Source organism: Eulemur rufifrons, chromosome 28, assembly GCF_041146395.1.
Source record: "Eulemur rufifrons isolate Redbay chromosome 28, OSU_ERuf_1, whole genome shotgun sequence".
Taxonomy (NCBI): domain Eukaryota; kingdom Metazoa; phylum Chordata; class Mammalia; order Primates; family Lemuridae; genus Eulemur; species Eulemur rufifrons.
Window position 1 is genome coordinate 6,116,825 of NC_091010.1, and position 16,196 is coordinate 6,133,020.

The 16,196-nt window shown below is 39.8% G+C and overlaps 1 protein-coding gene across 5 annotated transcripts in view; it reads right to left on the bottom strand.

Annotated features, from left to right (window-relative positions):
• PTPN20 (protein tyrosine phosphatase non-receptor type 20) overlaps positions 1 to 16,196 on the bottom strand; it is a 50,221-nt gene that overhangs the window by 16,787 nt on the left and 17,238 nt on the right. For 2 of the 5 annotated variants that reach the window (XM_069460372.1, XM_069460371.1), the window contains one exon: positions 1,276 to 1,610. The exons of the other annotated variants lie outside the window; for them this stretch is intronic. In XM_069460372.1, coding sequence (XP_069316473.1) covers positions 1,276 to 1,610 — 335 coding nt within the window. The remainder of the gene's footprint in view (positions 1 to 1,275; positions 1,611 to 16,196) is intronic. 5 annotated transcript variants of the gene reach the window in all.

Here is a 16,196-nt window from a genome sequence, read left to right on the forward strand (position 1 = left end):
CACCACTGTCTTCAAGCTTCCTGTTCAACTCCTACTTCCTTCACTCCTGTTGAACACATGGATCACCTACCTTCTAATTCAATCCACTAGAGCAATATAACTCATTAATTTCTCCTGTAAACCGTTCCTTTCCTATTTTCCAAATCTACTTGAGCAAAGAAATCCATGAATTATTCTAGACCAATGCTTCCCAACAGAATTTCCTATGGTGATACAAATGTTCTAAATCTATGTGTTCAATATGGTAGCCACTCGTAACACGTGACTAATAGCACTAGAAATGTGGCTACTACAAGTAAGGAACTGAATTTGTTATTTTATATAAATTAAAATAACTTAAATTTAAATGTAAATAGCCACATGTGGTTACCATCTTGAATAGCATAATTTCCAACCCCTTCTGTTACCTATAAGTCACAAGTCAGAAGTCATGTATGTCTAACAGTCAGTTTTATCTGCAAAACACCATTGTCTGTGCTTTCCATGTCAATGCCAAATGCCCTCGTTGATCATGCCACTCTTACTAAAATTCTTCAATGTCTCCCAATTATCTTCATAATAAAGTTCATGCTCCCTATCTGAAATCTAAGACGTTTCATGTTCCAGCTCACCCTTGCTTACTTTCTGTAGCCTCATCTCTCATTACTCCCTGGCATTAAACTTTTGCATTCCAGAAATACCTAACTACTTACATTTCTCTCTATATACTCCATCCTATTTAATATGTGATTACCTACTTCCTCCTTCCATCTTCCTCATTTGGGTCATTCTCAAACCAGAATGTCACCTCCTCCAATAAACCTCCCCCAAAACCACAAGCTAAGCTAAGTACTTCCCTTATGAGCCCCCAAAGTATCCCTTACAATCTCAAATTACCACTGACCGCAGTAACTGAGGTATCAGTGAGTGTACCACCCTCTCCACTACTCAGTAAGTACCTCTGTGTGCAGCTCAGATATCGGCACACCTTAAGTACTCAAAACATCTTCTACATTCTGCAGAAACAGTCGAATTACATCCTAGGATCAGACAACTTCTAATACTCACTCTCCCCGCCCCAATTCTCCTTTCCAATTTTTTTTCTTCTTTTCAGTCAGAGCCTGGTTAAGCAGAAGCAAAAACAGTGGTGGCTTAGTTTCTGGTCCCAGAGAAAAGTAAAAAGTTACCTAAAAAGTATCCTCAGTCTGTTTTTCATCCTACTCTTAACTTCTGGTCCTAACACATCTGCTTGTGTAGTGAAATATACATCTAATACTGATTTTTTTAAAGACTTACGGACTTCTCCACAATTTGAAACATTCGAATGGTGAAATACTGAAGTACTTGGTAGTTCTCCAGGAAGATACGGAGGCATTTCAATTCCAAAGGCTTCTTCGGAGAAGTGGGCCAGTAATGGTAGCATTTGATAATTCCACCTTCTATCTCTCTGGTTATCATGGCAATAATATTAGAATTATTTTCGAAAACCATTTGCCAAAAGTCATCTACGGTGCCTGGCAGTGGTCCTTGGGAAGCGATATAAAAATACTCTTCTTCATAATTGACTATTCTAATATAGCTAGCATTGATGTAGTCCTTGCCTTTTCCAAGAGGAACTCGTGTCGAATCATCTATTACAGAAACAGAAACATCCGGTGGATAGAGGAAAGGAGAGAGATGCAACATACCCACACTTCATGAAGCATCGCATACAGGTAAATCCACATCTCTTTGACCGAAAGAAAAGGTGGCACAGAAGTTTCTTTTCAAAAGGGTTATTTGAGCTCATCAGTTAAAATTCTTCCCTCCCCAAAACCTATTGGCATGACCTAAGAAATACAGAATTAGGGGAGGTTTTATTTTTTATCAGTTTTTAATAAATACAGAAGGATGCCATTCGCATCCAGGCACTTTGAGAAATTTCTGTTAGATATGGTATAGGCAGAATGAGGCCATGGGAGGTATCTACTAGTTTGCAACTGAACACAGCAAAGGAGGAGCCCTCTGAGGGAGTAAAGGAATGGCATTCTCCTACAAATCTGGGAAACCTGCCAAGCCAGAGCACCAGGGGTCAGGGTTAAAAAAATGGACGGTGATAGTTGGAGACAAATCCTAGGATTAATGGAATTCCACCAGTGCACCCCGCATGAGACAGCCAGCTTTTATGTCCACTCCTGGTGCAGTGGCACATAATCAAAACAAAGGCACTGTGGCGAAGGGATGCTACCACGGGGATTTGCTCCAAGTCACATGGGACTCATCTAACATAGACTGTTGTAATAAATATGAGAGGGGAAACCAGCTACATGGTCTACTAAATAATAATGCATTTCACTGCCCCAGGAGTTCCTTCTTCACTTGACATAGACATCTGAAGCTCTGGCTCCACCACCGTCCCCACGTTGAGAACAGAACACACACAGAAAAGGAGGGCCCCTCCCTGCCAGGCAGGTCTCTCACCCATAACCTCTCCCTGCTACTCACAACCACCTGCGCCACTTACCTAGCAAATATGCTGTGACAACAAGAACTGAGAGAGACTTACACTATTTCTGACAGAACTCTCCTCAAATTCCAACATAGCACACAGAAACCTTCCCTTGCAAATATAAATGAATAGGAAAAACGATTGCTAAATATAAGAAGATACCTAGCATTTCAAAAAGGAAGACCATTCTAAGTAATCAGAGCAAATGTTTTCCTTTCTACAAATGGTGAGAATACTATAAAAACTTTTTGTATTTTAAATAAAATTCAATAGAACATTATTTTATTACTTAAAAGGATAATATATATGTTTACTGACAAATATATGTTTACCTTATTAAATTATGAAGGAGGTAACAACAGTATTACAGTGAGATATTTCATCATATACGTTTGTATATGATAATATATGATATATGATACATATATATCATATAATAATAAAAAACCTGGCAAGTATTCATTCAAATGTTACCATTAGTTATTTTAGTATCTAAATAGAGAGTATGAATTACTATATAGAAGAATAGCATTCTTTTTAATTTTGAAAAGGGAGATTAAATGTGTAAATTAAATATTTAAAATAATAAAATCTTGTTTTCAGATAAAAACCACAATTACTTAACTCAAACCCCTAAAGTAGAAATTGAACAGAAAAACAAATTAGTGATTTAGAAAACTGGCTTAAAGAATTTTCTCAGAACCCAGAAAAAAAAAAGATTTAAATATGACAATAATGATTAAAATTGATAACATACAAAGGGAACATAAAAAAGGAATTTCAGAAGCAAACTATGGAATATACAGCAGGAAATAAAGAACCAAAGTGATCACAAGAAAGCTCCCTAAACCGAAGAGACAGTAGCAGAATGCTGTGCATATCAGGTCCAAGCAGCACCATACTGTGTAGGCATCACCTTGTCAGCTCCAAAACAATCCTTGGAGGGAGGCGCTATAATATTCATGCTTTTCAGGTAAGGAACCTATACTAAGCAATTTGTTCCATATTATGCAGCACTTCTTCTAGACTCCACAGCTCAAGTAAATCTAGACTCCAGTCCAAAAATAATTTCATGTCCTATCGCCTCTCCAGGAAGAGTCAAGTTTGCAAATGTAAAGGCTCAAGTGCCAGGCTACATTAATGAAGAGAGCCACCAAGACCTCTAGACTAGCAGAGCACAAGGTCACAGGGACAGGAAGCAAAAATCATGCCAGTGGAGCACTAGGGATCATGCTGAGTGGTGGCCCTCCTCTTTCCACCCCTTGATTCTTCAATCCTGGCTATGGCAGAAACACCATCATATATCGGACACTGATTTGGGACATATATAGCCTCCTAGAGAATACCACCCCAACCCCGCATGGTATTGCCACCTAGTTGGCATTGTAATTGAGTCTTCAAAAGGCCATTCAACCATTCTATCAAGGCAGCTTCTTCAGGATGATAAGGAATATGATAAGACCAGTGAATTTCATAAGCATGGGCGCATCGCCACCAACCATTTGCAACAAAGTGAGTTCCCCCTTGATCAGAGGCAGTGCTGTGTGGAATATCGTGATGGTGGATAAGGCACTCGATAGCTCCACGGATGGTAAATTTGGCAGAAGCATTGCATGAAGGGAAGGCAGATCCATATCCAGAGTAATTGTCTATTCTAGTAAGAAAAAAGCACTGTTCCTTACACGATGGAAGTGGTCCAGTGTAATCAACCTGCCGTCAGATAGCTGGCTGATGACCCCAGGGAGTGGTGCCATCTCAGGGACTCGATGTTGGTCTCTGCTGCTGGCAGGTTGAGTACTCAGCAGTGGCTGTAGCCAGGTCAGCCTTACCGAGTGGAACTCTGCCTTGCTGAGCCCATACGTAAACATAGCCTATCCCTGCCACCATGGCCACTTTGTTCCTGAGACCCTTGGGCAATGACAGGGCATGGCTGGGGAAGCAGTCTGACTGATATGCACAGAATGAGTCATCCTATCCACTTGATTACTAAAGTCCTCCTCTGCTGAGGTCACCTTTTGTTGAGCACAGTATACAAACATCTTCGTATTTTTTACCCTTCCAGCTAAGCTATACCATGAATCAGTATAAAGTTATACCTCTGGCCATTTCTCCAAGAAAAATGAACCACCAAGTGCACTGCTCAAAGTTCTGCCCACTGGGAGTATTTCTGTTCCTCGCTGTCTTTCAGAGAGGTCTCGACAAAGGAGCCGGAGTGCTACAGTTGTCCTCTTCTGTGTGGTACTTGCGTATCACACGGAACCACCTGTAAATCAGGTCCACGTCTTCTCTTTCTCTGTCAACTGGTCATAGGGAACTCCTCCCGAGGCCACAGCTGCAGGCTGGGAGTGAGAAGGGAAAGTAGCAAGAGTGGGAGCCATGGACATTTGGGCAGCTTCTTCGTGTAACTTACTTGTGCCTTCAGGACCTGCTGGAGCCAAATTTTGTATCTACCACTTTCATTTGATGATGGAGTGATGCTGTGTATGCCCAATTTTATGGCTTGGTGGCCCATGGTTAAGTATTTTCTACTTAGCAGTCTCTCCTAAGGCCCAGTAGCAGGCCAAAAGCTGTCTCTCAAAAAGAGAGTGCGCAGGGGATGGCAGGACTTTACTCCGGAATCCTATGGGCCTGTGCTGTGACTTACCGCCACGTGCCTGCCAAAGGCTCCAAACAGCACCTTTATTTGCCACGGGCACTTCAAGCACCATTGAATCTACTGGGTCATACAGCCCACGTGGCAGAGCAGCTTGCATGGAAGCCTGGACCTACTGCAGAGCTTTCACTTGTTCTGGGTCCCACTCAAAACTACCAGCTTTTCAAGTCATTTGGTAAATAGGCCAGAGTAGCACATCCAAAAGAGGAATGTGTTTCCTTCAAAATCCAAAGAGGCCCACTAGGCATTGGGCCTCTGTTTGGTTATAGGAAGAGCCAGATGCAACAATTTATCCTTCACCTTAGAAAGGATTATCTCAACATGCTCCATACCACAGGCCTCCTAGAAATTTCACTGAGGTAGAAGATCACTGAATTTTTGTTGGATATATTTCCTACCCTCAGACATGCAAACATCTTACAAATAAGTCTAGAGTTTTTGCTACTTCTTGCTCAGTAGGTCCAATCAGCATAGTGTCATCAATGTTATAGAGCAGTGTAACACCTGCAAAAGGGAAAGGTGATCAAGATTCCCGAAAACTAAAATACAACATAGGGGTAAAGATTCTTCAGACCCCTGGAGTGGGACAGTGAAGGTAAGGTGTACTGCTGGCCTTTTCAGCTGAAAGCAAACTGCTTCTGGTCTTTACAGTTACAGTAGGTACGGAGAAGAAAGCATTTGCCAACTCAATAGCTACATACCAGGTATCAGGGGATGTGTTAACCTTCTACAGCAATGAAACCACATCTGGCATAACAGCTAAACTGGAGTCACCATCCGAGTAAGCTTACAGTAATTCACTGACATTCTCCAGGAGCCATCTTTTCTCTGTATAGACCAAATATGTGAGTTGAATTGGGATGTGGTAGGAATCACCACCCCTTCACCCTTCAAGTCCTGATGGTGGCACCAACATGTGCAATCTCCCAGGAATGCAGTATTGCTTTTAATTTACTATTTTCCTAGGGAGAATCAGTTCTAGTGGCCTTCACTTGGCCTTTTTTGCCATGATGGCCCTAACTCCACAAGTCAGGGAACTAATGTGGGGATCTACCAGTTGCTGAGTATGTCTGTTCCAATTGTACGTTCCAGAACTGAGGAAATAATCACAAGGTAAGTTAAGGTACCTAGTGAGTCCACTCTGAGATGGAGTTGAACTAAAACTACATTTATCCCCGGACCTCCATAAGCTGCTATTCTAACCAGTAGACCACAGCAACCTTCTAGGTCTCCTAGAATTAGTGTCAGTTCAGAGCCAATGTCCGGTGGTCTCCAAAGTTTTGATTATTTCCTTTTCCCAATACACAGAACCTTTGGGTGAGAATGGGAGAAAGATGAACAGTGTGATTTTTGGCAGTGTACCTTCCCCACAGGCTGGTCTCTCATTCATTCAAGGAGTTCTGAGTCTCTAACTGGCTCAAGTCTGGGAAATGATTGAGGGGCTGTGACTCTCTGTTTCTATGATTCAGTTTACACTTTTATTCACTTGACCTAGAATCCTTTTGCTTATACAGATCAAGTAAGAATTAAGTAGACTTCCCATCTAGTTCAGTTCTAGCAACACCACGATCAACTAGTCAGTATCATAGGTCTCCATAGGTCAGATTATTTTGATTGCTGCTTTGACTCCTCTGTCTCTGTCTGTAACCACCGTCACCTTGCCTTTGGCTATCAAGTGCTGCCACGTGGCCCCTGCCTCTCTGGGATCCAACTGCACCCACTACATTCAGGTTTCCCGATTCAGTGGCAGCAATTTCCACTGTGATGCCTGACCTGCAGAGAAGAGCAATCACAGAGCTCTTCAGGGATGCTGGGACCACCCTCACAAATATACTTCTTATGGTCGTGTGAGCAGGTCTTAAATGACAAATCCCCTCTAACATTCCAATCTCCCTAAGTCTTTGGATCCCTTCCTCTATAGCACATACAGGCAGTTCTGGCATTTTATCGTCATTTAGAGGAGGCTATGTTTTAGTCCATGTTTCAGCCAACCAACCAAACTGTTAGAGCCCTTTCTAACCCCCCAAGCTACAATATTAAATCTAAAATCTCTTCTTAGTGGGCTCACATCAATAAATTAAGCCAGATCAGAATTTATATTCCTTCCACCATTGCTTCACACCCTAATATCCAACCTCACGAATATTTCCCAGATTTCTATCTACATAAATTGGAAAAATCATGTAGTTCTTTGGAGTGTAACCCACTGCCTCATGGGTCACACTTTGCACCTTTCCTTTCAGGACCTGCTGGGACTGAAGTCTAGTTATAGGTCTAGAAGCAATGAGGGGGTGTGGTGTGAGGGGTAGAAAATATTTTGCCTTGCAAGGCAACAACCTCAGGGGACCTGATAAACATCCCCTTAGGCAAAGTAGGGTTAATCTCTTCAGATAGGGGTGGAGTGGCTGCTTCTACTTGCAAAGGAGACTCAACATAGCCCAGGGGTTTGATACGCCCAGCTTCAAGAGGCCGTCCCCACGTCTCCATTCTCATTTTCACAGTCCCATTCCTTTCCAGTCAATGCCCTCACTTTAAAAGCAGACAATCTACAAGGTTGGGAATTCAATTTGCAATTTAATCCAGTCATTTTCAGGATGAGACTTCGGGTCTAGTTCTCAGCAATCTCAGCCCTGTGGTTACAGGATATAAGGGTTCCTTTCAGGGCAGACAGACATTTTTAGGTTATTTATGTGGCACTTGAGCTGGGAAATCGAATCCCCAAGCTCATTTCTTTCGCCCTCCATCCAGTAGTATGTTAGGAGTAACCAGCCAATCTCACTGTACTCACCAGTTTGACAAAAATGTTCCAAGGTATCAAATACAGTCACCCAGAACCTTATTTCTTGTAAGTATTTGAATAGGAGTATCCAATGGCAGTGTTTTGCACATCCCCATGGCCACATCACACCCTGGGTTATCAGTGTGCTCTATTCACTACCAGGAAGTCCTTAAGGCCATTAAATCTTACCATATTAGAGAACCAATTCATAAAACTCATCCTTAAGATTCTGTTCCTCTAGAATCACTCTCAGTACCAAAATCTGTATTACTCTGGATTCTCCAGAGACATAGAATCCACAAGCTGTGTATAGACAATGAGAGAGATTTATTTTAAGGAATTGGCTCAGGTGATTGTGGGGGCTGGCAAGTCTAAACTCTGCAGGGCAGGCCAGCAAGCTGAAGACCCAGGGAAAAGCTGATGTTTCAGTCTTGAGTCCATAGGCAGTCCAGAGGTAGAATTCCTTTTTCCCTGGAAGACTTCAGTCTTTTATTATCAATGCCTTCTGCTGATTGGATCAGGCCCAGCCACATCATGGAGGCTAATCAGCTTTACTCAAAGTTTACTGATCTAAATGTTAATCATATCTAAAAACATACCTTCATAGCAACAACTATATTAGATTAATATTTGACCAACGGTCTGGGTACTATGGTCTAGCCAAGTTGACACACAAATTAACCATCACACTAGCTAAAAATTTTAGCAGATAATTTGAAGGAGGAAGGTCTTCCTTGAAACTTGAATTAGTTCCCTGTAAGACCAAGTGAAAGAAGAAATTAAGAATAAAAACTAGAGAGAAAGAAAGCATGTGCAAAACTACAAAGAGGCAGAAGTAAAAAAATAATCAGAGAAAATATGAAAGCCTCATAAGGTAGAACCCTACAATTCATAGACACTCCAGAAAAGAAAGACAAAAATAGATCGAAGAAGAGCAATTACTAACTGAAGAAACTTTCTTACAGCAAAGGAAGACCAGTTAAAAGGGTCTATGAGTTCTAGGTGAGACTGATAGAAATGAAACACACCTGGTAACATTCCTGAATACAAGGAAAAAAGTAAAGATTTTGGAATGAAATAGTATATTTCTAATGAAGAAAAAGAGTCAGATGATGATTAGAATTTTCATCTAAAACACTGGAAGCTAGAGGACAGTAAAGTAATATTCAGAGAAACTGCGAGCAAAAGATTAAAATCCCAGAATCCTAAAATCAACAAAGATATTCATTTATCAGGATAAAAAAGGAGCTATAGCCCAAATAGGAATAGTTTGAGACTACATCTACTACTTATACCATCTCCAACCAAACAACGAATGAATCAGCACAGCGACCTCAAATGAAGAAAAGATAGCAAGAAAATGAAATAACACCAAAAAACTTATAAAATATAGTTTTATATCTATATAAAGAGTGACTAGGAATCTTTTAGTGCTAAAAATTATTTCTTGAAATAGAAAACAAAACATTACGCAAGAAAAATCTATTAATAGTATAAAAAATTAATACAGAGAAGCATTATCACATAGTGGTGGTTAAGTGTGGATTTGAATCCCAGATCTGTCTCCGATTTAACCTTTTTGTGAAACAAGGACACTAACATTCCCAACACTATGGTGTGTTGTGAGGATTAAACTTAACTACCTGTGATGGACTTAGATCAGTAATACACAGTAGTAATAAACGTATTACTATTACTACTACTATTGTTATTGGTGGTGGTAGTAATAGAAACAAATATACAGTAACTTCAAAAGTATATACATGCTTGTTAAATCTACGTCTTAAAGAACTGGTATTTTCACAGCTTTCTGTATTATAATGGTAAGCTGTAGAAAATTTTTAAAAAGTGTAATATATCTTTTGCACTCACAAACCTCCTTTTAAATAGTTTATTGAGGTATAATTGTCATACATGTGCGCCTGTGAAACCATCACAACAACAAAGGTAACTGAACGTCTCCATCACTGCAAAAAGTTCTCGTGCCTCTTTGTAATCTGTACTTCTTGCTTCAATCCTGCTCCAAGGCAACAACTGATACACTTTATATCAATACAAATTAATTCAAATTCTCTAGAATTTTATATATGGATGCATACAATGTACTAGTTTGTTAGGGCTACCATAACAAAATACCCCAGACTAAGTGGCTTAAACAACTGAAATTTATTTTCACAGTTCTGGAAGCTGGAAGTTCAAGATTGTTATGGTTCAAATGTTTGTCTCCTCTAAACCTCATGTTGAAATTTGATCCCCAATGTTAGAGGTGGGGCCTAATGGTAGATGTTTGGGTCACAGAATGATCCCTCCTTAATAGATTCATGCCTTTCCTTGGGAGTGAGTGAGTTCACACTATTTTTATTCCCACTAGAGCTGGTTGCTAAAAAGAGCCTGGAACCTCCTCTCTCTTTCTCTTGTTCCTCTCTCACCATGTGATTTCTGCATGTACTGACTCACCTTTGTCTTGAAATGAGTGAAAACAGCCCCAGTCCCTCACCAGATGCCCAATCTTGAAACTTCCAGCCAGCAGAGCTGTGAGCTAAAAAAATAAATACATAAATTTCTTTATAAATTGCCTAGTCTTGGGTATTCCTTTATAGCAACACAAAATGGGCTAAGACAGAAAATTGGTATTGAGGAGTGGGGCATTGCTGATATAAAGATACCTGAAAATGTATTAATAAGAGCAGTTTTGAAAATGGGTAATGGATACAGGTTGGAAGAGTTTGGAGGGCTCAGAAGAAGACAAAAAAAAAAAAAAAAACAACAAGGGAAACTTTGAAACTTCTTAGAGATTGGTTAAGGGGTTGTGATCAAAAACGCTGATAAAAAGATAGATAGTAAAGGCCATGCTGACAAGGTCTCAGATGGAAATGAGGAATTTATTGAGAACTTGAGAAAAGGTCAGCCTTTTCATACCACAGCAAAGAACTTGGCTGCATTTTGTCCATGTCCTAGGGATTTGTGGAAGGCCAAGCATAAGAGGATGCTTGGCGGAAGAAATGTCTAAGCAGCAAAGCATTCAAGAAGTGGCTTGGCTACTTTTAACAGTTTGTCTTCCATTAAAGCAGCAAAGGAATGATCTAAAGGTAGAATTAATAATTAAAAGGAAAGCAGAGCATAAAGTTTGAAAATTCACAGTCTGCCCATGTGGTAAAGAAGAAAAGAGCATTTTCAGGAGAGGAGTCCCAGGACGCAGCTGAGAGACCTTTGCTAGAGAAATCAGCATGACTAAAAGGGAGCAAGATGCTAATAGTCAATACAATGGGAAAAAGTTCCTGAAGGCATTTCAGAAATCTTGAAGGGCACCCTCCCATCACAATCCCTGAGGTCTAGGAGAATAGAATGGTTTGGGGAGACAGGCCTAGGGGCACCACTGCCCTGTACATCCCTGTCTTGTGCCACCTCAGGATGTTGTTTCCCACAACCTGGCCACTCCAGCTCCAGCTGTGGCTCAAGTGGCCCCAGGTACAGCTTGGGCTGCTGCTCCTGAAGGCCTAAGAAGTAAGCCTTGGTGGCATCCACATGGTGTTAAGTCTGCAGGCACCCAAAATGCAAGAGACATGGAGGCTTGGCAGTTTCCACCTCCATTTCAGAGAATGTATTAGAAAGTCTGGGAGCCCAGGCAGAGACCTGCTACAGGGGAAAAGCCACTGCAGAGAGCCTCTACTAAGGCATTTCCTACTGGAATTCCAGTAGGCATTTCCTACTGGAAATGTTGGGTTGGAGTTACTTTAGAGAGTCACCACCAGGGCAATAATGCCCATTGGAGCCACAGGAGCCAGGTTGCCATGGGACTGACCGCAAAATGGTAGAGCCACTGGCAATGTGCCACCTCAGCCTGGAAAAGCTGCAGGCATTCAGTTCTAACCTATGACAGCAGTGACATGGGCTGCACCCAGCAAAGCCATGGGGATGAGGCTGGCCAAGGCTTTGGGAGCCCACCCCTTGTACCAGTGTGTCCAGAATGCAGGACATGAAGTCAAAGGAGATTATTCTGGAGCTTTAGGGTTTAATGTCTGTCCTGCTGGCTTTCAGACTTGCATGGGGCCTGCTTCTCCTTTCTTTTGGTCAATTTCTCCCTTTTAGAATGGGAATGTTTACCTAATGCCTCTACTACCATTATACCTTGGAATTAAATAACTTATTTTTTAATTTTACTGGTGCACAGCTATAAGGAACTTATCTTGAATCTCAGATGAGACTCCAGATAAATTTGGGGGACTACTGGGAAGGGATGATTGCATTTCTTAATGTGTGAAGAACATGAGATTTGGGAGACCAGGGTTAGAATGCTATGGCTTGGATGTTTGTCCCGTGCAAACCTCATGTTATAATTTGTTCCCCATGGGAGGTGTTTGGGTCATGGGCATGGATCCCCCCTGATAATTAATGGGGAGAGTTCCCACTCCTTTTGTTCCACAAGAGCTGGTTAAAAAGAGCCTGGCACTTCCCCTTCTCTCTGGCTTCCTCTCTCGCCATGTGGCCTCTGCACACAGCGGCTCCCCTTGCCTTCCACCATGCGTTGAAGCCGCCTGAGGCCCTCACCAGATGCCCAATCTTGAACCTTCCAGCCAGAAGAATTGTGAGATAAATAAACCTTTTTTCTTTATAAATTACACAGCCTTAGGTATTCCTTTATAGCAACATAATAGAGAATAAGCCAAAGATCAAGGTGGTGGTAGCCTAATTTCTACTGAGGCCTGTCTCCTTGGCTTACAGATGGCTGCCTTCTTGCTGGGTCCTCACAGGGCCTTTCCCCTGTGCCTCTGCATCCCTGGCATCTCCTGTATGTCCTAATTTCCTTTTCTCCTAAGAACACCAGATGGATTGGATTGGAATAGGACACACCCTAAGGGCCTCATTTTACCTTAATTACCACTTTAAAGGTCCTATCTTCAAATAAGGTCATATTCTGTGGTACTGGGGATTAGAACTACAATACACGAATTTTGAAAGAAACAATTTGGTGTACAACGTACAGTATCTACTCCTTTGACTGGCTTCTTTCACTGAGCATAATCATTCTGAGACTCATTCGTGCTGTTGAAGGCATCATTAGCTTGTTGTTTGTTATTACACAGTCATATTCCATTGTGTGAACATACCACAGTTTGTGTATCCACTCTTCCACTGAGGGACATTCGAGTTGTTTCCAGTTTTTGGCTGTTGCAAATAAAGCTGATAGGAACGTTCATATACAAGTCTTTACACAGACAAATGCTTTAAATTCACTTAGGTAAAACACAGAAGTAGAACTGCTGAGTCATAAGGTACATATACACTTACCTTTACAAGAAACAGTTAAACTCTATTCCATTGCAGTGGGTGTGAAGAGGTATCTCATTGTTTTAGTTTGAATTTTCCTAATAATTAATGATGTTAAGCATCTTTTCATATAATTATTTGCCATCCATATATCTTCCTACAAGAAGTGGCTGCCCAAATCTTTTGTTCGTTTGTTGTTGGATAATTCATCCTCTTCTGGGTTGTAGGAATGAATTCTTTATACATTTTAAATACATGTCTCTTATCAGATAAATGTTTTCACGTATTTTTCTTATAATCTGTTACTTGCCTTTTTGTTTTTATAATAGTATGCTTTGATGAGCAATTGTTTTTAATTTGAATAAATCCAATTTACTTATTTTTCTTTTATAATTTGAGGTTTTTATGTCCTATTTAGGAAAACTTTGCCAAACCCAAGGACATTAAAATTTTCTCTTAGGTTTTCTTTCAGAAATTTTATGGTTTTAATTCTAATATTAGGGCTATGATCTATTTTGAGTTAATTTCTATGTAACATGTGAGGTAAAGGCCAGACCATTTGCTGAGAGATTGTCCTTTCCTTATTGTCTTGCATCCTTACACCCAGATATTACCATCTTCCCTGCCCCTCTTACAAGACTGTAGAGAGTATTCAACGAGATATGTGTAAACATGCTCTGAAAAGTAAAAACTAATAGAAACCTAAGTCACTATTTTTATTAGTTATGAGTAGAATCTCATCCAGAGACAAGTAACAGAAAAGGTATTAATATTAGGCCAGAAGTCAGAGAGCCTGACATACAGTGTGGCATCACTCCTTTTTTGGCCTTTAAAATGCTTTGTAAGTTGTAAAGTGTTAAAGAAATACAAGTTACTGTTTTTATACTTGAAAATATCTGGACTACATAATAAAGGCCATTCTTGCTTTGCACAATAGTACAGGTCCATAAATATGATTGTACAAGCTGAAATAATAAAAAAAAGACCTTAATAATCAATAGGAAAAGTTGTGATTGTTTCACAGCCCTTCAAAATTTTTATGAATGCATTAAAAACTCCCTTATTTCTTGTTATAGAGAGGTGAAAAAATAGCATGCCTAATATTTATTTAGAATATTGTAATTTTAACCATTAGAAACATTGAGAATTAAAGCATTTAATTTGTCAAAAATTTATTCATAGTAGTTTCAACAGTATTTGCTTTTTCTTTTTTGTCATATAACTTACAATACAAAATGGGTATTTTTTTTCTATGCCTTGGCTAACTTCCAAGTTTGAATCATCTTCCACTATTTTATACTTTGCATTTAGAATGTCATGAAATAGCTCGAAAGTTCCTTTATGTGAAGTTTTTTGCTAGCATCACTTCCCCTAGGTCACCTACATCCTTTTTGTCACAGCCACTTTCCTCATTCTTGTCAATAAGTTCCCCTTCAACAAGTGCCTCTTGCAGCTCTAGAATCTCGAGTGGTGGTAGTGTGAACATGTCCCCAGTTAGCTATTTCTTCTCTAACTCCGTTTCCATTCAATTCAAATTTCATTCCCAGCATTATCACTTTCATTTCCTCACTGCAGTTTCATCTCTATCTTTTGATTATCCATTCTTATAAAATGTCATGGGGTTTTATCATCGAAAGACAAGGAGATAACACAAATACATGTTCTGCTGTGCCACTAAAACACAGCTACATGTTCTGTGTGCAAAATGAGTAACAGGTGCTGTTAGCTATTGCCAACATATTTTGAAAGAAGTGACATGATTAGTCATTGATTCTGATGCATATCTGTTATTTACATAGTGACTTGTGGACTGAAGATCTAGCAGTGACATTTGTTATTTCCTGCAATTATTCAGTTAATATATCTGGGTAACTGAAATGTGAATCGTGTGGTTGCGGGACTGGTGTTATTTAATGAAACACAGTAACTGATATTTGTGCTTATTGGGACTGTGCAAAGTGAAGACTGCCACTATTTGCACTGTCCAAAGACATATGAGTACATCCATTTAGTGTTCTCAGCATTTGAAGAGGAGGGCAAATAAATGATTTCCCTGAATTTCTTTGATGTGAATCTTCAGGAACTTTTTCTATAAATTCCAGAAATGTGTGGTAAAGAAATCCAAGAAGTCTTCTATGATTGTCACTTAAGTAGGCTGATTTTCATATTAGATTACACTATATTATGAGGAAGATAAATCAGTGGGCCTTAAAATAGAATCAAGTTGAAGTACAGTTTATTTTCTTTTAGGAAAAGCAGAAAAGTTTTACATGATTTCCCTTAGTTTTAGTAATTTAACTTTACTTTTTAGCATCTTTTAATCTCTTCAGTTTTCACTCTTTTTATACCTAGAATAAATAATTCAAGTCAGATTAAATATTCTGTGTGCCCTACCTAAAATGAACTTCTTACAATCCTGAGAGGCTCATTTTAAAGGTCTATTTGCTTTCAGTCTACTTGAGGGCAACTGCACATGTAGGAATGGAAATTATATAATTGGGACCTCTGACCTCTCAGAGTAGCACCAAATTGTTGGTAGTACCTACTAAAATGTCTAATAGTGGTTAATTACCTTAATTTTAGAAGTATTCATCAATGTAATTCTACATACTCTCCCCACAGAAGATAGCAGAATAAATTATTTTAACCATCCTGGGAAAGTATTCATCATATTTTATAATCATAAAATTATCTTAGATCTTAATGAACCAATTAAACCTGAAAGTATTTACCTAATGAGAGCAGTCAATGTGTTCTACTCTGATTTTTATGATAACTACCTCAAGTCTAGTGGGAGAAACAGGAAAGAAAAATAATTAAAATATAGTTTGGTAAGTGGGAGATGGTGGTCACAGATGCTATCTATTAGAAAACCACCAGGCCTAGCTTTGGGGAAAACAGGGAAGGCACTGCTGAGATTGCTATGAAAGGCAGCAGGAATCACCTCAGCAAAAATGGAGAACAGATGGTTTGTGCAAGAACCACAGGTTCAAAGCCATGGATGCAAGGAAAAGAGAATCAATTGCAGA